The sequence below is a fragment of the Onychostruthus taczanowskii genome, unplaced genomic scaffold (genome assembly GCF_017590055.1).
Source record: "Onychostruthus taczanowskii isolate IOZ18803 unplaced genomic scaffold, ASM1759005v1 scaffold36, whole genome shotgun sequence".
Taxonomy (NCBI): domain Eukaryota; kingdom Metazoa; phylum Chordata; class Aves; order Passeriformes; family Passeridae; genus Onychostruthus; species Onychostruthus taczanowskii.
Window position 1 is genome coordinate 2,213,791 of NW_024501015.1, and position 23,462 is coordinate 2,237,252.

The 23,462-nt window shown below is 38.2% G+C and overlaps 1 protein-coding gene across 6 annotated transcripts in view; it reads left to right on the forward strand.

Annotated features, from left to right (window-relative positions):
• The first annotated feature begins 14,064 nt into the window (after positions 1-14,064).
• TAX1BP1 (Tax1 binding protein 1) overlaps positions 14,065-23,462 on the forward strand; it is a 55,674-nt gene continuing 46,276 nt past the window's right edge. For 3 of the 6 annotated variants that reach the window (XM_041411457.1, XM_041411458.1, XM_041411456.1), the window contains exons 1-2: positions 14,065-14,212; positions 17,020-17,202. In XM_041411457.1, the coding sequence (XP_041267391.1) occupies positions 17,026-17,202 (177 nt within the window). In that variant the 5' untranslated portion in view covers positions 14,065-14,212; positions 17,020-17,025. The remainder of the gene's footprint in view (positions 14,213-17,019; positions 17,203-23,462) is intronic. The other 3 variants (XM_041411460.1, XM_041411459.1, XM_041411461.1) reach the window with 1 other exon arrangement.

A 23,462-nucleotide genomic window follows, 5' to 3' on the forward strand; every position in this document is an offset into this window, starting at 1 on the left:
TCCCCTGCTGCAGAGTGGGCTTCCTCCCATGGGAGACGTTCCTCCCTGGTCTTCTGCAGGATGAGGCCTTCCCCTGGGCTGCAGATCTTCACAAACTGCTCCAGTGTAGGATCCCATCCATGAGGTGCAGTCCCTCGGGAACAGACTATTCCAGCATGGGTCTCCCTGTGGGGTCACAGATCCTGCCAGCACAGGCTTCCGGGTGGATGTGCCTAGAGGCCTTTGGGAAGTGTACTCTGGGCGCATCCACCCGCTCCAGCGTGGGGTTCTCCATGAGTTGCAGGTGGATCTCTTCTCCACTGTGGACCTCTATGGGCTACATGGGGACAGCTTGTCCCACCAGGGTCACTATGGGCTGCAGGGGCATCTATTCACAGAAGCCAGCCCTGTAGCACCCACCCACTGCCAAAATTTTGCCAGGCAAACCCAGTACAATCGCGCCCAGAGCGCATTTCCCAAACGCCTAACACAGGGTTTATCAACATTAATAAAACCTGGAGACCCTGCTGGCAACTCTGGGAGAGCTTCAGGAAGCACATCAAGCTCTGAGGGAGGGCAGGCTGGAGGCAGGCGAATGCTGCCTTCTCAGAGCAAAGCTTCAGCTCCAGTCCTGCAATGGCCACGTTCATTTCTTTGGAAGAAAGTAGTTAATTTCTTTTCCTGACAGAAAAGCTTGCCTTGCTTTGTTGTGCCAGGATGCTGGGTACTCCCTCAGTCATTAGGTTACTCTTGTTAGGTCAGAGCTTTTTTTGTAGCTGTTATGTAGTATCATTTACAGATTCTGGGAGTGTAGTCATGAGGCACAGATCTCGGGTCTCACCACAATGTGTCTTCACTCAGTTATATGCAATAGGCTAAATATATATATGAATAGGCTAAATATATATGAGCTCAGCTCTCCTATCATAATATATTTTTACACTTACCTGTATAAAGCAATACAGTTAAATATAGTTAAATCAATCTAGCTCAACATAAAGGAATTTTGTGGGCATTGAAGGCGGCTGTGGTTATATAGTAGCTTTACTGTGACATGTGAGAGGGCTACCACTCACTAGGCTGATCTCATACCTTCACCCAGTTGCTTCTTTCTCTTATTGCCTCTCATTGCCTCTCAGCTGAGCACTGAGGCAGAATATGATGTGAGAAAAAAAGAAAAATCTCTGTATTAAAGCAATGGAAAGAGACACAAACACAGAATCTCTTCCACTTGATAACACTTTGCAAAACACTGGAAGCTCCACAGACTCAATTATACTAATATTTTTGTAAGTTGACTCATCTCTTTCACGGGCCATTTGAAGGCTGCCAAGTGAATAAAGCTGCTGAGCTACTCTTCTCCTCAGTGAGGAAGAGGTTGACTACCATCTTGTATTTGATTTTATTTTTTGGTGATGAGAAGAGGTGTGACTCCTCATTGAGCAGCTGTATTGGCAGAAATTTGTACTGAGATATGGTCCAAATAAGCTCTTTGGAAGTCTTTGAAACCTGATTTTTTGCATGTAATCACATAGTACTTAGAAAACATGGGGTTCTTTTGCATTTTTGCATTCCAGCCTGCTTCTTCACCACCTTACGCTTTCAGAGTCATTGCCCCTTTATCAATTTGGTCTAGACTCCTGTCAAGTCTGAACTGAGTTAGAAAAGTGATTTCAGTTGGGTTTTTTTTTTTTTTTTGGGGGGGCGTCAGGAGGGAGGGGAGTTAAATGTAGAGCAATGTGCAAAGAGTCAAGTGCTGTACTCATTGTGGTCCTTGAATTCTGATTTTTAACTCTTATTACAAGATGCAGCTTTACCTCTATAGTTGCATCTTTCTCTACACCTTTCTCATGTCTAAGGTGGTTTTGTTTGTGTAGGTATAAGTAATGCATTCTTTGTTTCAAAGGTATATGAGGAGAATAAACTTAGTACCAACATAATAAAAATACACTATAATTCCTCCCCCAAAAAAGTGTGAGAAAGTGGAAAAAGGATAGTCCTATTCATAAAAAATATAGTAGACTTAGCCTTATATTGCTCTGCCAACACACTTGTGTATAAAGGCTTGTTACAGACATCACCACTATAATACTATAGCTTGTACATTGCTTTTGTACAGAATGTACTTTTTAAGACAGATAAAATTCCTTGAGATTAGATTAAATGGAATCTCTGCTTACATTATGAACACTGATGAACTGATATTAGTAGTTTAGTACCACTAAGGTAGCCAGTATGAGAAGGAGCCACTTGCAGCACCAGATGGTGCAGGACAACCATACTGCAGAGCATTTTCAGAAGGGAGAAAATGAAATTAATAGAGATTTAGTGTTTTTTAGTTTCTCCAAAATGCCCTCTAGAGATGTTTGAACTTTTAGTAGGCAGGTAGTACAGTAAGTTCCTTCTGTTTAAAGTAACTTTGCCTTTGTAGAAGTTTATCTCACTAAGTCTTGCTAGTTAATTTTGGTTTGTATGTTTATTTCTTTGCCTACCTACTCACAATTTTCCCATACAAAGTGAAGGAAAAAAGCTTTGTTAACTTAAGGACATATTTACTTTAAGTAAATGGCCAGGAAAACTTTTACTTAAACCCCAGGACATAAATGCTGATATTTTTTAAACAAAACAGCATGGTCTCCTTACTCACACCTAGTAGTGGGTTTCATAAAGATTGGTATGTGATGACTTCTGAAATTAACTAGTTAAAATGCAAATAAACTGTTATTTGTATAGCTTGGTGCTACAAATTGTTATTTTTTTCCTTGTGTTAAGAATGGAGATATATAACTCATTTGAGTGCATACAACCTGTACTTTTTAAACCAAAGTGTTTTCAAGTAATGTAAGTCAAGTATAAAATTGTCTAACAAAAAGAAATTCACTGGATACTTTTAACTTCCAGAACAGCTTTCCAGAAATCAGTGATTACACTGCAAACATGCCACAAAGGCAAACTCTTAACAACTGTGCCTTTGCCAGTGGTAGAAAGATTGCCAATGTTTAATTGGCCTTAAAGTTTTATTTCATCAATGGCGTATTGTATCTTAAAAGCAGTAATGCCAACCTTGTGGCTGAAGCATGAAATGGGATCTCAAAATATCATGCTGATTGTGGTTGGAACTATTTTCTGAAGGAGAACTTCCTAGTCTACTTGTTGCTTTAGCACAGATAGAGTTTGGTTTGTACAACCTTTAAGTCATGTTTTACTGTCTGCTCAACAAATGCTTGCAGTGGCACACTCAGTCTTCATTCTGGGTGGACTGAATGGACGAGGCTTAAATCAGCTCCTAAACTACTGGATATTGGTAATGTAAAACCAAATTATTACTCATGGGAAGACTAATGAGATTCCCAGTTTTAGACCATCAAAAAAATGTGTATATTTACTTATATAGTACTCAAATAATGCTCAGTGACATAGTAAATCTAGATCTTTGTGTTTAAGTGACTGAGATGCATTTTCTCACCCTGTAAGAAGTATGTGTATACCTTAGGTGTAGATCATGATTTGTGGTATTGGAACATGGATATTAAAACATAAGAACTTGTTAGAGCATTTGTAATACAGAAAGCAGCTACTATTCTACATTAACAGGCAGGTAGTTTTCTAAGTGTTGGTGCATGATGCCCACTTTACAGGATATGTAAAGAAATGTAAACAAACATGTAAATAAACAGAAAAAATGTAAAGAAGGTTACTCATTTCATTCTTAGTGTTGAAAATATGGCCATGTTATTTTTCTTTAAAGGTCTCAATATAAAAGGACAAAACAAAGAATTAAACCCCCAATTCTAAGAACACAGAACATTTATAGAATTTTTTGTCGATTTTAATTTTCTTACATTTAAGATTCTTTTTTTCCATTAATAATAAGGTATAATAATAAGGAACCTCTGAAAGCAAAGGGAAATTATACACTGTGGCAAAATATGCTAAGGGTATCTAGATTCACTTCAGAGCCTGCCCCTGATTTTAACTTCATTGGCATGAAATAACCACATTTGCTCAGAGGTTTGGGTTCGGGGTTTTTTTGTTTTGGTTTTTTGGTTTTGGTTTGGTTTGGTTTGGTTTGGTTTTGGTGTGAGTTTTTTTGGGGGGTTTGGTTTGGCATTTTTTTGTTTTCCATTATTTTTGGGAGATAGCCTTTTCAGGACATCAAGTTTTATAGTCTGGGCTGATAACTAAATTTCCACTGAATTTAGCAAGAGTTACAAGCATAGAATGCTTGTAAAATGGGACCCTCATTGCAGGGTGATATTTAAATTCAGCATTAACACTACGTAGTGTAGCCAAAAGAAACTATAGTGGATGCAACAGTACATTTGAAACTTGAATCAAAATGATTTGGTAGCCAAACCTACAGTGTTCCATTCCTCCTTCTAACCTTTTCATCTTGTAATTGTTGCATTTATTTGTTTGCATCAGAGAGCTGTTATAATATTTGAAAATGCAATCAAAACACAGTGTAGCTGCTCAGGAAGGCCTGAACTTCAAATAGTTGGAGCTGGGAAAGCATTCCAGAGAAATATCCCAAAGTATTTCCTCTCTGACTGGTCATTTCTAGAGACAGACTACTAGGCTAGAGGGACCTTGAGTCCAACATAACATAACATTCTTCACATTTGTAAATATTTGAGTTGGGATTCTCAGGGCAGCATTCATTTCTTAGCTGTGCACATTTTGCTAGATAATGAACTGGAATGCATAAGCAGCAAGGCAAGTGGTTATTTTTGTCTAGAGGAAAAAAGCTCTTGTGTAATTGGACCTGCTTTATTTCTTGCTGAATCATATTACATATCCTGGGGTACTATGCATTTTAGTAATCAACCTTGAGCTAAATATGTGCAAAGTTTGGAATGTTGCATATACCTAAGGGAACACTAATTCCAGGCTTCTGTGGGAATGCAGTGCCCTGGGGGAACATAGACGTTTTGTTTTGGTATGAAGATGTAGTGTCTGTTCTGTCAGAAGCATTTGTACTGTAGCTTGGAAAGCAGCTGCATCTCACTGGGACACCAGGCAAATGTTAGAATGGACAGGCTACCACAGGGTAGCGATACAAACTTATTTGTACTGATTGATACCAAGGTCAGTTAAACACAACAGTTTTTGTCCTCTTCTTAGCTGTGATAAATCCCATTAGGATGTTTAGGCTAGACTGTACTGACTGAGTTTCCTGGAGAGCTGGCTGAAAAGATTCAAGTACCCATTTCCTAGAACTCAATTGTCCCATTCAAATTCTCACACAAGGAGGATGTAATAGAGACACTTTATCTAGCTGAATTTCACAGAACATAGTGTGGATTTTCCGAAGTCCCTGAAAAGATTTCACTCAAAGAACTAGTCTTTTTAAACATTTTGCTAAATGGAATGTGTTGCAGTTCTGATTATGAGCAACTTCAACCATTACTGTCTTTTACAAATAAGTAGGATGTTTTATGTGGGTGACTGCATATATGTTGTACCATGAATAGACACAAGAAACTGACAGAAGAACTGGAGAACTGACACAAAAAATTTAAAGTGTAAATTACCAGTAGAGCATCCCATAGCAATTTCAGATTGATTTCGTTTTTGTGTTTTAACTGAAAGATATGTTTAGCATTTCTAATGGATTTAGAATCTAGCAGTGTTTATTAAATACCTTATTTTACAAGCATCTTTCACACGACAGAAATGCAAGAGGATGATGACTTTGGTTCAGATTTAGATGAGCAGATTCTGTAAAAGCAGCTGAAGAATGAAACAAAATCCAGAAGAAGTATTGCTATGTATGATAAATATTTGGTATCAGTCATGGTGATTTTAGTTTTACTTCTACCTGCAATGCACTACATGTAGAACATACTGATCTGTTTGGGAATTGCACAAAACAGTCACTCAATGCCCTTCTGCCAGTTACTGGGTACTGATGTAGCAAAAGAAAGTGAACACAGCAGGGCAACTGGGAAAAGCAACATGGAAAAGCTACACGGTATGTTGATCTCAAACCTAAGGAGTCTGAGTAAGGATTAGGTAATTGTTTCCCAGGAAAAGATGCATGCTTATAAAACACAGAAAAAATAGGTTTTTTCCATCCAACATATGTGTATCAGCTAAAAGCATCAACCTCACATTAGTCTGATAAAATCCTGTACTGACCTCCTTATGATACAGAAAGAAGAAGCCTGGCACTAACTCAGTCCTTGGGTCTTCCTACACCAAAGTGTAGGAAACCACCACTGCTTGAGAAAGATTGTCTTTATATGGCATGCTCCTGAGCAAAGTCTTGACTTCACCCAGTGGGAGGTTTGTTTATTATTAATTTTGGTTTACATTTCTGTTATATATTAATGCATTTCCCTACTGAATTTAAAAAAATAATGTGATTTTTGTTGTCTTAAGAGCTACCAACACTAATAAGAAATTAATTTACTCTGGACACCTTGATTATAACTAAGTATAATTGAAATGCAAATTTGGTCTGTTGTGCCTGCCTTTTGATAGCTGATAAATTCTAGGAAAAGATGCACAAGAAAAAACATCATGACAACCTTCCAAAATCCAGAGCTGTTGATATAGGAGACCCAGTTTTCTGAGTCAGATTTTTTTCATTATTATAATTTCTGTCAAATTGACATAGCATGCCTACTCATGTACACAAACCAATGCTTTGATCTACAAATAGGATGGAATAAGAAATATTTTCCATTACTGATTTGTTTGAAAGAAAAGTACTTTTTGAATGTTTTTTCCCCCTAGTAACACATTAACTCCACTAAACATGAAATCAAACTTCTATTTGTTACTATTAAAAAATGAAAATAAATGTACCACTATCACTAGACTAATATAATCCTATTATCATCTTATTAGATAAACAGTGACAATGTTGTATTTCTAATAGTCTCTAGAGATACAATAAATTTAGTAGGGGAATGTCAGCTTGGTCCAAGACAGATTAAATGTAGAGAACTGGAGTACAGTTCCCAGTAAACAAACACTTTGAGGTCAGGAGGTCGTACTTGCTCAGCTGTTCTTCATAAGCCCTATTGGAAATAACTTTCATACCATCACCGAATATATTCCATGCTACCTAATAATACTGAAGGCCGAGTACAGTTGTGATATAAATGATTTCTAAATGAAATAGTGAGTGTGAAATGATCAAAAAGCAATATGTAAATGGAAAATCAGGGTGATGTTAGACATGCAATGGGTGCAACTCGTAAGATTTTTTGGCTCTTTTGCGGGAGAAAATCCATCCCATTTGAAAGCTTTGCAAACTCCCACTGACAAACGAGTTGATTTGGCCCCAGCAGACCTGTGATTAATGTGACAAAAACTAAGACTAACTGTATTTTAATTTAGAAAACAACTAGGAAGAATTTTCAATTAATTCTCCCTTGCAGTTGACTAATTGCAGCAGAATGGGGAACACAAGTCAACAAAGGTCTGGGAAGGAGAGAGAGAAGTACAGAATGAATTTGCTTTTTGGCATCTCTTCTATCAGGCAGAAAAAAGCCTGGATTCCGGGAATGCTAAAATAAAGATATCAATGTGTGGATTATGATGGGTGAAGTTCTCAAATCTGGTAAGATAACAGTGTTTTTCAGACTCATACATCTGTCACCCAATTTTATGGAAAAGCAGCACTACTTAGAGGCTGTATAAGTAACAGATACTGTTGACAAGTTCAGTCAGGTCTCAGTGGTAGCATCTAAGCAGGCAGCTTCATAAAGCCCTAAAAAGTTTCCTTCAGCACAGACACTGTATATTCAAAATATGCAGATATGTAGACCAAATGTTGCCCACTGACATATCCTAGCAAAGATAATGGAAATAAACACTGTAAAAACAGATTTTTACCATGGTGTTTGTGTACAAAACACTTATTACAGGGCCAACAGATCTTTTGCCATGTAGTGAACTAAAGCCATATGTCATGGCTGTAACCTTACTGTGGTTTCAAAAGAGTTGTTACCCATATTAATAATGTAAATTTTATTTTGATTGAAAGTTTCCAGTTCCAAGACCCAACAACATGCAACCACACTTTGGACAAAAAAGTATGCTAACTTGCCTACATTATAATGTAAAATATTTATTAGCAAAAGGGAGAGCCATTTAATAAATATGTTTCTTTTTGTAGAAAATTCAAGAGTGTTCTGCCTTTTAAAAATATTTTTATACAAGGAAATCAATTTGTGAAATAAGAAAATGTATGAGAGTTGAGTGATTAGAATATATTTGCATTTCTGAATCGTGCTGATCAAATAACACCAGAAAGGTGACGTTACTTTCTGTATGTAAATTTGCATAGCAAATCCAACATATTCTTCTCTGTACAATCTTAATAGACACTATAGAATAATAAATCACTGGGGGGTGCATTAAAGGCAAATTTTCATTTTAGACTGTGTTTCTTAGTAATTGATTTGTATGTAATGTATGTGGCAATATAGTGATTTTTTTCCCCACAGAATTTAAGAACTCATAATGTAAGAATTTCAGAACTCAAGCAGTAGAAGGTGAGACTTGAGATTTGTTGACAGAGTAGTTTTCTGTACAAATAGCTACACAAGAGCTTTGGACCCATCTCCAAGCTGAATGAGGGGCTGTGGGGAAAGCATCAGGAGTCGGTCTCTGTGCTGAGACCCAGGCCAGGCTCAGCCTCTCACAAGTGCACTGCATGACCCAACAGCCCTTTTCCTTGGCGCCAAGTCAAGGCTGACAAAAATTCCTGCACTGCTCAGGTGGTACCGGCCTCGACAGGGAACTGTGAAGCTGCACCAAGCCCCCCAGTTTGAGCACAGCTGCTCAGGGAACCAAGGAGCAAGAAAAACCAGTACAATGCTGGAGACACAACTGCCTGAGCCAGGCTAGAGGAGCCAGAGACAGCATTAGTATGAGGACATCTTTAGATCCTTTCAGAAAAACATAATCCATTATGAGAAAATAGGAAAGCCGCCAAGCTTCATGCAGATACGGTATACTCTGTGCTCTGTCAGTGGTGGCAGCCAGTGCTGGAGGGGGACACAGGAGGGGATGCAAGAAGCATGCTGTAGGCTGCTCTGGAAAGCGCCTTCCTACTTCCAGTCCCTCAGGTTTAAGTGCTGTGCTCCGAGGTACAAGAACTTTTAAATTCTCATTGCTTGTTTGTTTCCTGCCACATGCAGTTTTCCTGCCTCTGAAAACAAAATGTTGGTCATTTGGGAGCTTCCTATTACTTTCGGATAGAAAAGATAAAAGGCTGAGAGAAACAGTAAATCTACTAAAGCGTACCAAACAAAGGTATTTACCTGTTCTATATCTGCTAAGATTTCAGTGACACCTACTCAGTGGTCATTTACATGCCGTGCTGTGTATGCCAGTAAGAGCTATGCTGGAGGGAAAAAACCCCCTTGCAAACATCATAAATAAGAAATGAAACACTCCCCCAGACCTGGGTCTCCAGTGCACATATATTAATTACACACCAGAGGGTAAAGCCTCAGTATGTGCAAGCATTTAATTCATTATTTGCATTTATTAAAAACATTCCTTTTCACTTTAACAATAAAGTAACCTAACAGTGAAGTAACAGCAATTCAAATGCAGTCATTTACAGACGTGTGGTTTCTTGTGCCCATTGTACAGTGCAGTGCTGCCAAGTCTCACACCTTAGAAGTAAGCTCCTGCTCTCTCCTCTGTCACACACATACATGCACACACATACACAATTTACATGTCTGCTCTCACCTATACTCTTTTGGGAAAACCCACAATTTTCATCAATCTCACTCTACAGATTTAAAAATCCTGGCAGCTTTTGAATAGCTTTTCTTCATCAGCTGCAATTAAGTGTTGGAAAAGAAGTCCAAAATACACAAAGAGAAACTTTCTCCTTAATAGGAAATGTTAGCAATAGTATGGGATTTCTAGTATGTTCCAAAGTTTAGCCGCACCATCTTAGAGGAAGGCCAAGACTGCATGCCCTGTGATTAGGTTCCCTTAAATGCTGGGCAATTTAGTGTTGTCAGCCATAACATGAAACATTATTTATAACTATTTAACTATTTTAAGAGTATAGTTAATAGCTTTCTGTAACATGATCTTAAAGAAGTTGATTAAGTGTGCTTTACAACATGACCAGAAAGAGCTTCCGATTAGTGACATCAATATATATATTTTACATCTCACATGGCCCATACTTTTAAAACTTGGAAGTGTTGAAATAGGAGTCAAACCAAAATGAAATCAAATCATTAGAACTGAAGCATTTCCTTACCACACTTCATCAATATCATCATGTCATGCCAATAGATTGAATATCCACAACATCAAGTACCTGTCTCTGGTAATAAAACCTAGAAATATGTTTTTTCTGTCACTCACGCAAAACAAAGATGGGCCTCAGAGTGGAGGAATTCAGGGATGGTTCAAGAACTCATCATAGGTTTGGTTCAGACTACAGTAATACAGAAAGTAAATAAATGAAAGAAAAAAGTGTCAGGCTCTGGATTGAATAGAAGTTCACATATACCAAATGTTAAACAGATGTGACAGGGATCCATGTTTAATTATAAGGCTCTAAATTGCTGGAGTTCACAGGTTGAAGAAGATAGTGTAGTCATAAAAACAATGTTTTGCAAATACTCAAGACTTTGTTCCCTGGGAATCTGTAATTGCTCCCTATTTGCTTTGGCAATTCCGATTAACTGCATGTTTTTATTCCTCATTATTACAGTTTTTATTCCTTAATCATCTCATGCCTGAGGAGGGACTAGTCTCATTCTGGTAAAGTCTCAGTAGAATTACAAAGCAGGTAAATTTTTGAATCCCAAACCAAATTTCAAACTTCTTTGGAATCTAGTAATGTTCAAATCCAGTTACTGAATTCACACACACTTTTTACTTGATTTAGTATTTCTGTCGCAACCACAATTGTAATTTGCCACAATTGTATATTTGTCCTCATATTTATGTACTTCAGAAATAAAGACCCCTAAAAAAGAGTCCTGCCAGCTTTTTATTTTCAAATCAATACCCTGGTAAAATGTGTTTGACATATATTTCTTGGGGACTGTGCATAGAGACAGAAAAAGAGAGAGAATAGGGATTTTTTTCAGCCTGCAGAAGAGAAGGCCTCAGGGCCTATTGATGTCTAGAACCAGTTAAGCAGAGGGTGTAGAAAAGATGGACCAGAATTCTCTGGACAGCCCTTCCAACAAACATGGTTTTGATTATTAAAAAAAAAAAATTATATATATATATATAGTACCATTAAAAAATACTTGACATTCCTAGTTTCTTTTTCTTTTAAATATGCATAAATACTGGCTAAACATTGATACTACGTGTTTAAAGTACATTCTGGTACACATGAAAACCGTACCATTTGTGGTAAAGTACTGGCTTGAAGAAAACGGGTTTCCTGTTACTGAAATCAGTGGAGTTAGAAAGCTGAAAATCAAGCCAGAAGGAGATGGGATTACTGTCACCATACCTGTAATAAGCTTTTCTAAATAGTGTGCCAGAGTTAAGAAAATCTCAAAAGAGTAAGGTTTTGTTAGAAATGCTGATATCAAACTTTTTTTTGTTTTAAATATTTTGCAGAGAATGTAAGCAAGGATAGAAAAGTAGTGTTAAAGGGGGTTTTGGTTTTGTTTGAGTTTTTTGTTTGTTTTTTTGTTCGTTTGTTTGGGGTTGTTTTGCTTTTCTTTCTGCTCAAGAGCAAGATTCCTGAAAGATTTATATCACATGGATAATTTCAGGACATAGTATCTATCAAATTCAGATTTACCAAGGCAGTCAACCATTCATTCTCAGCCAAGTGCAAGTATCACCGGTTCCAGTCACATTTTTCTTGATTCAGATCTTTGTACAAGGATATTGATTGCTGATTCTGGGATCACTATGCACCACTGTGCAAGTGTTTATTTTCTTAAGTATTTAATTTCTTAAGTATTTAATTTTTCTCAAGTATTTAATTTTTCTCAAGTATTTAATTTCTTGTCGTGGCAATAAAAATTAGAAAAGGCTCTGCAGCATCTTTCTGTAAAATATCTATGAATTCTAGAGGGATAGGATTGGCATCTAAATCTAGCATGCAAATGTATAAAAGTATACATGAGAACACATTAAACCACCCATTTATTTTGGTCAGAAATAGTTTTATATATATAGCCACCATTATGTGGTTAAGATAGCAAGTTTAGAAGTTTAAAAATACATATTCCTGAAAAATGTATTTCATTTTTACTTATTTGATTGTATAAGTACAAGAAAAGTCAATTCTTGATTTATTTGTCCTAATATTTACACTGCTCATGTGAATGTCAGCATTTCAGTAGTTTTTTTACCTCTTCCATATGCATTAAGGAATAGAAATAATAACTGAATACTGAATTATGAGTAAACCATAACTACCTTTATTGACTGAATGAACATTTATTAAGTGAACATGGAAATATCTCAAGTTTCTTAAAAAACTCAGAACTGAGGAGAAGTATTTTTTTTTAATTAGGAAACAAAGGTGGGTTGGTTGTTTTTCCAGGCATTCACTTGTAAAAATGTTGTTAGCTGCAAAAGAAAATCTTTATTTCAAATTTCCCATCATATTCCCATACATCTGCATTATAATGTCTTTAAATGAAAGCAAAACTACTTAGTCTCACCAACGGTGATATTCCCCAGCTGGTGACTGTAAACCCCGAGTTATTCCTAAGTTCCAGCCCACATGAGAACAGTGTCTTGTGACTCTTAGACAGCCCTTTATCACATCATACAGAGCAAAGAGCAGCAAGGAGAAGAAATGGAGGGCTGAGATAAGAAGGAATAGCTCTTCCTACCTCCTTACAAATATTTCTTGCTGAACAAGATACCGGTTTAATTTTTCTCTACATACACTTCTTGTGTCTTCTAAAATGGTCAGTTAGTACTATGCAGGGAATTTATTGTTTTCCAGGAAAACATGGAATGTATGGAGGATATAAGAGATTATTCATTGTGGCTACAAATCGAAAGATAATTTAGTAATGTGACACACCTTAAGACACAAGACTGTTTTCAGAAACAAAAATGAAAGTTCAATGAATAACCATAATTACTTAAAGACACTTTCTATGCTCCAGCTTGGTTTCATTTCTGTTAGGACTGACCATGAAAAAACAGGTGAACTTGTCAGAAACCTAACTCAATAATTCCAATGATTAATCATATTATTTATGGAGAGACATAACACTGTGTCTCTCCACATAACCGGTTTGTTTTAAATACTCATGAAAACAAATAAGAAATCGTAGCAGCAAAGGATTTAAGATGATCTTGAAGACAGTTTGTAGTGGCAACCAACACTGGGTGCACTGGGACAAATCCTGCTACCAATGATGGGTACTCATCACTGGTTGGCTTTTACTAAGCACCGTGACTCTGGTCAGTGCTCTATGAGCACTGGATTAAAATTTTTAATCAATTTTTGGATTAAAATTGAGTGGAGCCTGTGAAATAGTTGTGAGCCTAGTTAGAAAAGCCTTAATGCCCAAACCATTTAAATTCAGATTGTTTTAAAACTATCGGACGTGATAAAAGGTATTAATCCTGTAGAAACTTGTGGCGACTAAAGCGATGGAATCACCATCCCCTAGAGATGCTCAAGAAAAGACGTGGCATTTAGTGCCACGGTCTAGTTGACAAGGAGGTGACTGGTCAAAGGTCTTTTCCAGCCTAAATGATTCTGTGCTTCCCTGGTTCTCCGAGTCGGTGCTGTGCGATGAATACCCCTTCTTGGAGATCCGCCAAGGTACCCAGGCAGGACCCTGTGTAAGCGTTTACAGCAGCTCTTATCTCACCCCTCCGTTGCCCTGGGAAGACGCGCAAAGCCTGGCAGATTAACGGTGACCGACAGGGTCAGCCTGTGTCTTGACGTGGGACGGAAGAGGAGATGATTAATTCGAGGTAAGCGGGTGCGACAGAGGTGATGTTGTAATCACGGACAAGACGGGAGGGCACCGTGCGAGCGCTGTACGGAGCTATCAGCAGCCCGGTCACGCTATACCGCCGTGCCCGCTCCTCCGAGCCCCACCGAGGGCGTGTGCCCGTGGGACGCGGAGACCACCGGGCGGCTCCCCGGTTCCCAACCGGATCCGCGTCGGGGCCCGCCCCGTGCGGGCAGGGCCGGGCTGGAAGTGACGCGGGCGGACGGGCGGAGCTGCGCGGCGCTGGTGGCGGAGGCCCCATGTTGATGTCCCCGGCGCCCTCCGTGTCTGCCTAGGTAAGAGCTGTCCGGGGCCGGCTGGGTGGCCGGGCAGGGCTGACACGCTCCTTCCCGCCGGATTCCGGCCGCTTCTGGGCCGGGCCGGGGCGGCCGGGCCGTGCGGCCGTGGTTCTGCGCCACCGGCCCCCGCCAGCTGCTCGGGCCGGCCGTGGTCGGCAGGGGAGCGGCGGGGCCGGGCTGCGGGAGCCGGCAGGGCTTCCCTGCCCGGGGAGGAGGAAGAAGGCCCGAGGCCAAGGTGACCGTGTCGGGCAGGTGGCGGAGCAGCGGCGGGGAAGGGGCGGGAGGCGGTGCAGGAGGGGGCCGGGGGTGTCGGAGGCCCGGGACCGCAGCTGCAGGACTCCGGGAGGAGCTGTCTGGGGTGGTGCGGCTCGTCCTGCTTTTGTTTTTCCTGCCCGACGAGCTTTTCCTCCTTTTCGCCGTCCTTTCCGCTGCGCAAAGCCAAAGGCGTCGTTTAGCCTTCCCGTGGGAAGCGCTTGTCATGTCAGTAATGAAGCCTGTGCGTAGCTCTTCCTCCTCCTCTCCCGTTGCCTAGCCGGTAGCTGCGAGTTAAGCAAGCAAGTACCCGGCATCCCCATATCCTTGAACTGTAAGTAGATCTGAGCATCACCTAAGCTCCGGGGATTTTCCTGCTAGGCAACAGTAATCCCACATGATTGTGCTGGTCTGCACAAGTGAGATTTGTGAGCAGTTCTGCTTTGGGGTTGGAAACCAGTCTACCTTTACTGGTTCCACTAGGGCTGGTACTCAGCTGTGGCAGCTGACAACCAATGTGCAGAAATGGATATTTTTTTTTTTCCTTTTGGTTGAGTTTGGTGTTGTTTTTCGTGGTGTTTGTTTGGTGTTTTTTTTTTTTTTTTTTAAATATGTGTACAATTTTAAAGACACACTTACTTTAAAAATTCAATTGGTTTTATTAGGTTTTATTATTAATGCTGTGTTTACTCTTTTTGTACTTACTCTGCCTAATGAAAATTAAACACATTCTTTCATGTCAATGTTATTTGGTTAAGTTACTGAATTACTAAAAATGAATTAATTGGTTGCAATTGAAAATAACTAAGGTTATTAATTTTCTATGAGAACCATAGAAATTGCCAATGCATACCATTTATAGTGCGGAATGAAATGGAGAGATGCCTCTGTTTTGAGACGTGTGGGAGTTTTCAGGATTTTACTGTGCTGTAACATTTCTTATTCTGGACTCTGAAGCTACATAACTGATAAGATTTATTGTGTACCCTGTTGTCTCTAGAAAACTGTGTTTTGATCTTTACTCAGTTTCTTGCTTGTCAAAGTTCTTTTTTTTTTTTTTCTTTTATATCTATTAATATTTACAAGCTTTGTGTTTTATCTTGTAACCTGTGTGGGTTAGTATACAAGACTGTTTTTTATTGAACATCTCATACACTGAAATAATGTGTTACTCTAAATTGGGCAGTAATAAGCTTAAAATATTGATGGCTTAAAACTAAAAAAACCCCCAAACCCTTGTATTTACCTTTTCCTTGTTTTGGGTGATAGACACGTGTTTACTTCAGAGTGCAGTTTGTTTCAGAAAGCACAAGGTCTTCGCTACTTATTTTTTAACTAGTGAAATTCTAAAAGGCTATAGGAGGTACACAAACACCTTTTCATATCTGAACTAATTGAGGCTTGCAGTGACCTGTGTCCTTTTGGTTTTGGTTTCCGCATGTATCTTCAATGAAAGTAACATTATGTCACACACCTGGCAGTTACCTCTTTCAAGGCGTGAATGTGCTTGGCCGGTATAAAATTACTTTCAGCAGCAATTGCAAGAACAGGATAGCTCATCTTTCCAGAAAGGCCAGATACATAAGGCCCTAATCCTCCTAATATCAAATGTTTTGACAAAATTTTGATTATACTATGGAGTCAGACACTTGAAACTTCTCAGTTGCATATATTCTATTTTTGGCAGATATTGCTGAATCTGAGGAAGGGATGTTCTTGTTCTGCTCCTGAAGCATCTTGTGTTACTGTAGTTGTAGCACTCTGTATCCTGAAGGAGGTGGTGAATGGAAAGCACGATTAAAAGCTTTTGCAGTCCAACTGATTAGTGTTAATCCCTCCAACTGTATGCATACCTCAATGTTCCTGCTGTCAATGCAGGCCATTGTTAATGGTAATGAAGCTAAACACGAAGTATGTGTTACAGTGAGAATAGTAAAAGATGCCCACAGACTGCTAAACAGGGGCAGGAAAACTCTTGAAGTGGGGAAAAAAGCCAGCCCAAACAAAACCCTCCTGTTTACATAAACGTTCTTATTTTTAAAAAAATGTCTTAAAATGGAACTTTGATACTTTTACTGAGAGAGGAGGAAAAACTTGATGTGTAAAAATGCTGTGAAAAGCAGAGCAGTACAGATTTGAGAATGTTCCGTAATTTCCTTGCTTTAAACCTTTTGTTCTGCTTCTCTAGCATGTCTAGAACCATTAAGAATCTTTCATTAAGTTAGAACCCTGCTTTGTTTTCACACCACTGCTTTTCTTTTCCACTTTCTGACAATGAGATATAATACTGGGGGCATTCAGCTAAGCAGTGCTTTCTCTCCATCTTGATGTCATTGCTGAAATGACTGCTCTTTTCGTTCTGAGAGGTGGTTGTTTTGGAGAGATGCTGAAGCAGTGCACTTTAGTGAATTTTGTCTATGGCTCTCTGTTTTCAGAACAGGGGAACTAATTGTTAGGTTTTTCTGTCATAAGTATTTCAACTAGATTAATTTTTGTAACTTCACTAGTTTTTTCACTATGTTCAAGTAATAACTTCTACAATTTTGTTACAGGTAACCATGTCATCCTTTCAAGAAGTTCCATCTTCAGCTAGCACTTTGCAGACTTCCAATTTTGCGCATGTAATTTTTCAAAATGTCGCGAAAAGTTACCTTCCAAACACACATCTTGAATGTCACTACACTCTGACCCAGTTTATCCATCCTCATCAGAAAGACTGGGTTGGTATTTTCAAGGTAAGTTATGCTTGTTCTATTGCTGTTTTCAAAAATTTGCTTGCTCTCTTGCAAGTTAAAATAAATCTCAACAACAGTGAACTTTAAGTTCAACATCACTTAAGTGATGGATTGGTTCCTGCTGTTAGAGTGTCAGTTTTGTAACAAAGACTAAACTGGAGACCAAAACTAGAGGTGTGAGTCCAGCTGGAAGTCTGCTGGAATAAAGAGAAGGTTTAATGTGTGCAGAATTAAATGGAAATTATTTGAGAAGAGATGTATGATTACAGAGTGACATGGTGAACAGGACTGAGTGAAGAATGTGATACTGTGTGTGAAATATGTGCACAAAGAATGAAAACTAAGCTGGACATAACCTGACCCACACCCCTGAATAATTTCTATTGCTAGAACAAGCTGAACAGTATGGATCACTGAAATTATTCGAAACAGATCCTTGGAAAAAATATATTTGGATATTTGGATGTGTTCCAAGGTTAATAAAGCTTCATTTATGGGATTAGAAATTTATTAATTCTTATATCTACTTCTGTTTAAGACATTGATTTGTCTATCTTTGTCAGTATAGCTCCTAATAGATGATGCTTAAATTCCTTATTTGCATTTTATTTAATAGAAGTGTTGATTCAGGCTTTAATGAAGTGATGCTTTGGCAGTGGGGAGGGGAGAAGGGTGACAGACTAATTTGTGACTGGAGTACTTTTCCTGTAGAACTCAGTTCACTGTTTAAGAATGTAAATAATCGACTTAGTTGTCATCTGCAGATTGTGAGTCTTTATGCAAGCTAAATTACTCCTCTGCAGTATAAAAATGCTGTGCTGTGTAACAAAGCAGAAGTGTTTTTAATGCAATGTGCAGTGACTATATAGTCACTAGATTGTGCCAGGGGGGCGTTAGCTTGCAAACAGGCACAATTCTCTGGTAAGGCATTTTTAAAAATAAGTGTGTATGTGTCATATTTGCAAAGTTTTGAAAAATGATGTAACTGAGAAAACACTTGAATGTTTAGTTCATGGCATTTGTGAAATGTAAAAAAAAAAAATTATCAAAACTTTATTGATGGTTCTGTTTATAAGTTACTGAAATGTGAATGTAATGGCTTTGTCTGTTGGCCTGAGTGAGGGAGGCAATCAGACAGGACTCTAGAATTACTAATCAGGTAGAAGAAAAAAGTTGGGAAACAGTTTTTCAGTGATTACACAAAATGCTGTGTACAATGTACAGGTATCTGATTTCATCTTGACTGTGATGATAGTTTTCTTAAACTGTCGATGTTCTGCTTTATTCTACTTCAACAGAGACAGGTAATACTTTGGCAGTCATTTGAGGAACATGTTGAGCTGGCATAAGGTAGTGCTACTGTTGAAAGAAACATCTTTAATGCAGGGTGGCTTGTTTCTTATGCTTCCTCTTTATGTGAAACAAGATCTTGTGTGGCGAATCAGATTGAGGTTAAGACCAGTGTTTTGTGACTAGATGTTTAAAATGGAATTTCCCAACTAAATTTCCAGTTTGCCTGATTCACATCAGTATAAGGGAAGGAAGCATTGCAAGATGGTAAGAATAAAAATGGCTTTCTTTTAGTGGTTATATCAGCTTACACTTAGTGTTATGAAAATGCTTAGTATAGATACAGTACACTGAGTTAAATGGAGCCAGCTGTCTAACTATATCTGTGTCTACAAATATGTATGTGTAATGTTTGCAGTAAATTAAACTGTGAAAACCTAGTCATCTTGGGATAGATAATAGAAGTTGTACTGTGATCTGAATGTAAAAATGAGTGACTTCTAGAGAATCGATTGTTCATGAGCAAATAAAAAAGCACCTGGAGGTGGCTTGAAGCCTAATGAAAGCAGAAAGGGGTTTTATCATTTACTTCTCTTAAACACATATGAAGGTTGCAGTGCATGGTTAGTAAATGGAGCCTATGATTGAAAAATAAACAAGAACAAAAGAAAATCTTGACTAATTATGAGAACAGTAATTAATGACCTTCAATATTGGCTGGTATGTAGTGAAAGTGGGATTTCTATGAGAGAACTCAAAGTGTCGATTCACAGAATGTTCATGTAGAGGGAATAAAGTTCACTTTGTCCTTTTGAAGTGCATAAGTTGCTTAGAAAACAAATCTGTTCAAGCTGGTGTCATTTAACCTTTGTCTGAAATTGCACAGAAGGTAACTGGTGTTGTAATAGTGAATAGTGGACAGAGGAAAAAGTCACCTAGTTAAAAAAAAAATCAAAAAACCTCAGCCAAAAACCCCAACAAACAGTTGTAATTTTAGATTGGTGTGGAAAATAAATATGAAATAAGATTCTTCCTGTGCTCTGTGAGCATTGTTGGTTTTGGTTCTAATGTTGATTTTTGTTGCATTTTAGGGCTCGTTTGCTTCAGAAGTATTCTGTCTTGTTTGCTCTGCTGGCTGGATAATAATTTTTTTATTGAACTGAAAAAAACTTAGGTAAAAATTTAGGTACCTTTTTAAGTGAATGGTTTTTATTTAGGATGCGAGTGCTTTTCTTCAGCAACAGTGATGTATTGAGTAAATATTGGTTATATATATATCCTTATATTATTGCATTTGTTTTGCTTTTCCAGCTGTTAGTGCAGCTGCACAGTGAAATGGATCAGTAGGGTGATCTGCCAGGAAAATACAGCCTCTCCTCCCTCAGCTTTTACCATCTTATTTCATAACTGACTTGGTGCTTGGTTTGATCATGGTGTGGTGCAGTGGACGGCTGTGCTGGTGTCACTGTGATGGAAACAAGGGGACTGGGAACGTGTATATGGGAAGGGCTATGCCTGCTTTATTAAGTATGCCTGCTTTATTAAGTATGCCTGCTTTATTAAGTATTAAGTATGGCTGCTTAATATGAAGTGACAGTTGAAGCTTCTTTTTCAAACTTTTTTTAGAGTTTTCTTCTTAATAGCAGCTTACTTAAACTTGTGAAAGTTAAGACTCTACCCGCTTCTCTGCATATGCTGTAGGTGAAATGTGATTTTTTTTTTTTTTTGTTCCCAGTATAAGTTGCTAAATGTTGAACTTCAGTAATAATGAGCAGAAGGCTCTTTGAGGTGGCAGTAACAGGTTTAAAACTGTTCCCAGGCAAGTAATTTTGTATTGCTTAGAAACATGAAGACCCAGTGTTCATAAACTGAAAGAGTAATGTTGCATATAGGAGAAGTATTTCAGATGTGCCAGTTTTTTTACAAAGTAGGTGCATCTAAATGCATACACTAATTGGATGTCTGGCAAAAACTGGGAGCTGTAGGAAGTGCAGTAATGAAGGTAATATCCTTTAGAGCAGAAGTTCTGCATATGCATTTTTTATTAGTTTTGTGTTTATTTTTATTACTTGTCCCCTACAGGAGAGGAGTCAAATGCAGGTTTTGATTCAGTCTTCAAGTCTGTTGTCTGTCATTGCTACTATGTGTTTTTTTTGCTTTTATGATATTCTGGAGAGTCATCTGTAATCAAGTGCTAAAAGGTCTTGATCAGTTATATCCTTGCGTGTTACCAAGAAAAAAAAAAGGCATTTTTGCACATAAGTACTGGTGTCGTATTTGGTGTAGACATCTGGAGCCCCAGTTCCTCTTCATGCAGTTTTATGAGAATTAGAACTTGAGATCAGCTTTCCCTCTACTGAGGTTTCTGTGCAGGATAATCTGATGGTTCCTAGTGTGGAATCAGAGGCAAGAAGACTTACCATCCTTGATTGATTTCATAGGAGATCTGTATTCCTAGAGTGATCCAAGACCTCTTTATTTGTTTCTGCTCATCTCTGTTAATCAGAATCTGGAGAGGCTTTTAATGTAACCCAAATCTAAATCTTTGAAATGAGGAAAAATAACGAATGTGTGCACTGCATCTGGTTGCAAAACTGGCCTGTCTATAGGTAGTCCTAATTTCCGGCGAGGGAAGTCTACATCTCATGACCATAAAATAAAATAATCATATGGCTGAGTGATATTTTTTGCGTTATTAATACATAATGTCCAGATTTGCAGAAGTGTTTGAAAAGTCTGCTTGGTTTCTAGGAAGCAGTGCCTACCTCTTTGTCTGGAGCATATGTCTGCAAATAGGGCTGTCAAATGTTCAGTATACAAGAGAGGCTGGTTTACTCCATGTCTCAAAGGCACAAGGAAAGGCTCTTGTGGACATTATAAAGATAATCGCATCAAGAGAGTAGTGTTAAAGGTGTAGGTGCTTGTGGGGTATATCATAATACTTTGTGAATTTCTGAAGATATAATTTAGCTGAGACAAGCATGCTGGAATGACTGGCAATATCACATAATCAATCTTACATATGTTACGTTAATGACTTTGGTCTTGCTGTGTCATTAATTAACTGTTCCATCAAAACTTTTCTGTTCCTCAGTTGATACGTTTTTCTAAGTAATCTACATTACCATTCTTCTAGGATATTGACAAGTTGTAGGCATGCTTTGATAATGACTGTCTCAGGGTACCCCTAGAGAAGAAAAGAAATTAATTTCTTAATTTCTATGCTTTTAATATCCACAATTAAAAATGGAGAGCAGATGTTCTGGCAACCTAACATGTGGAACAACTGAGTAACCAGAATTGGGAAGAGCTTAGTAACTTACTGAACAGAAAAAGTACCTCTTGCTCAAAGGGAGTACTCAGTGTTTACAAGGCCACATCTGAGCTACTGTTTGTGCACCAGTGCAGTGCCTGTGTTTGTATGCAAGTTAATTTCTGTCATTTCAATGTCCTGTTTATAGAAGATCTCAGAATTAAATTGTCTGTGGTCAAAAACTTTTGTAGCACGGTTTAGCACTGTATTTGATAGAGACTTCAGAAACAACTTTGTGTTTGGGTTTTATCAAGGTGATGTAGCTCTATTTTTGAATAGTGTTCTGGGTTATTTAGTCTCTTGTGGACTGCAAATAATAGTACAGCTTGTGTGAGTCATTTCAATATCCTGATTTTGCTGTAGATTGATAACTTAAGCAACAATTATTTCCATACAGATTACATTCTGAAGTACAAAACATCTGGATGTGTTATTTGCCACATGCATATAGAAATACCATTTTTCTGGCGTGGAATCATCACTGCACAGCTGGCCATGATAGATACAGGAATGTGCAGTGCACAGTATGTCCTGTTGTTAAAATAGTTGGGAAAAGAGCTGTTGGAATTCAGAATGTTTTTGAGAATTGCTTTAACTGTGAATTAGAGTGATTCTGTTGGTTTCTGGTTTACTTTCTTTGGAAAGACAAGTAAATAGTATTTGGCATAAAAAATGAAATTCCCTGGCAACATTACTTGCTGTTTCCATATAGGGTGAAGAGAATGATAATCTGTGTTTATGTGATGTTGCCTTTGACAAGAAATTTTAACATTTTTTTCCAAGTGTCAATAATTTTCTAAAACGAGTTGATGTGGTAGGTAGTATAATTGGCATAACAAAGTAGTCAGTAGCTGGTAACAATTTTGAAATAAAAGATTGTGCTAATTAATAGTTCTCATGAGATATGGTAGCAGGGGAGCAGTTCACTTAAACCCCACCTGCTCTTTTAAAATATATTTTCGTACTTATCTCCTAGAGTAAACAGTAGCTTTGTTACTCTTTGATCTGCCATACATTTTTTTGGACAGTAATTTACATGTGTAACAGGTTTACTTTTATGGAATTCTTATTGTTTCTGTATTTATTTTGATTTATACCTAATAGAGGAAGTTGATCCTCTGGTCTAGGCACTCTGTCAATGTCATTTTGACACATTCCTCTATAATCAACAAGAGATGATCATAACTTAGGATCCTGATTGTACCTTGATACTGCAAGAAGTACCACATGTTTGGAGTAGTCCAAATTAATGTACGTGTTTGTAACATTCAGCAGGGATGGACTTCATGTCTGGGACTGAGAGAACATTTTGAGATTACAGCCTTTCATGAAGAATCTAGAGTACTTTGCAGCCGTCTTCTACCCAAGAATGTCACAACCTTGGGGCTCCTGTTGTATAACTGATTTTAATCCCAGTGTGAGTAGCAAGGTCATGTCTGAAGTGAAGGCTTAAGCATCTTGGCTAAGTCAAAGTTGCATGCGGTATAAGGTGATTACAGACATACTGAAACCCCCGAGGTTTGACTTTGCTTACTTATTTTGAAATGTCTATGCCTGAATGTTACTACGGTGCACTTAATACTTAAATAAGTACTTTCCCTTATGTCCATGTTCTGAAATTGTTTGTACAGTTTGATTCTTTCAGAACTCCTACCTA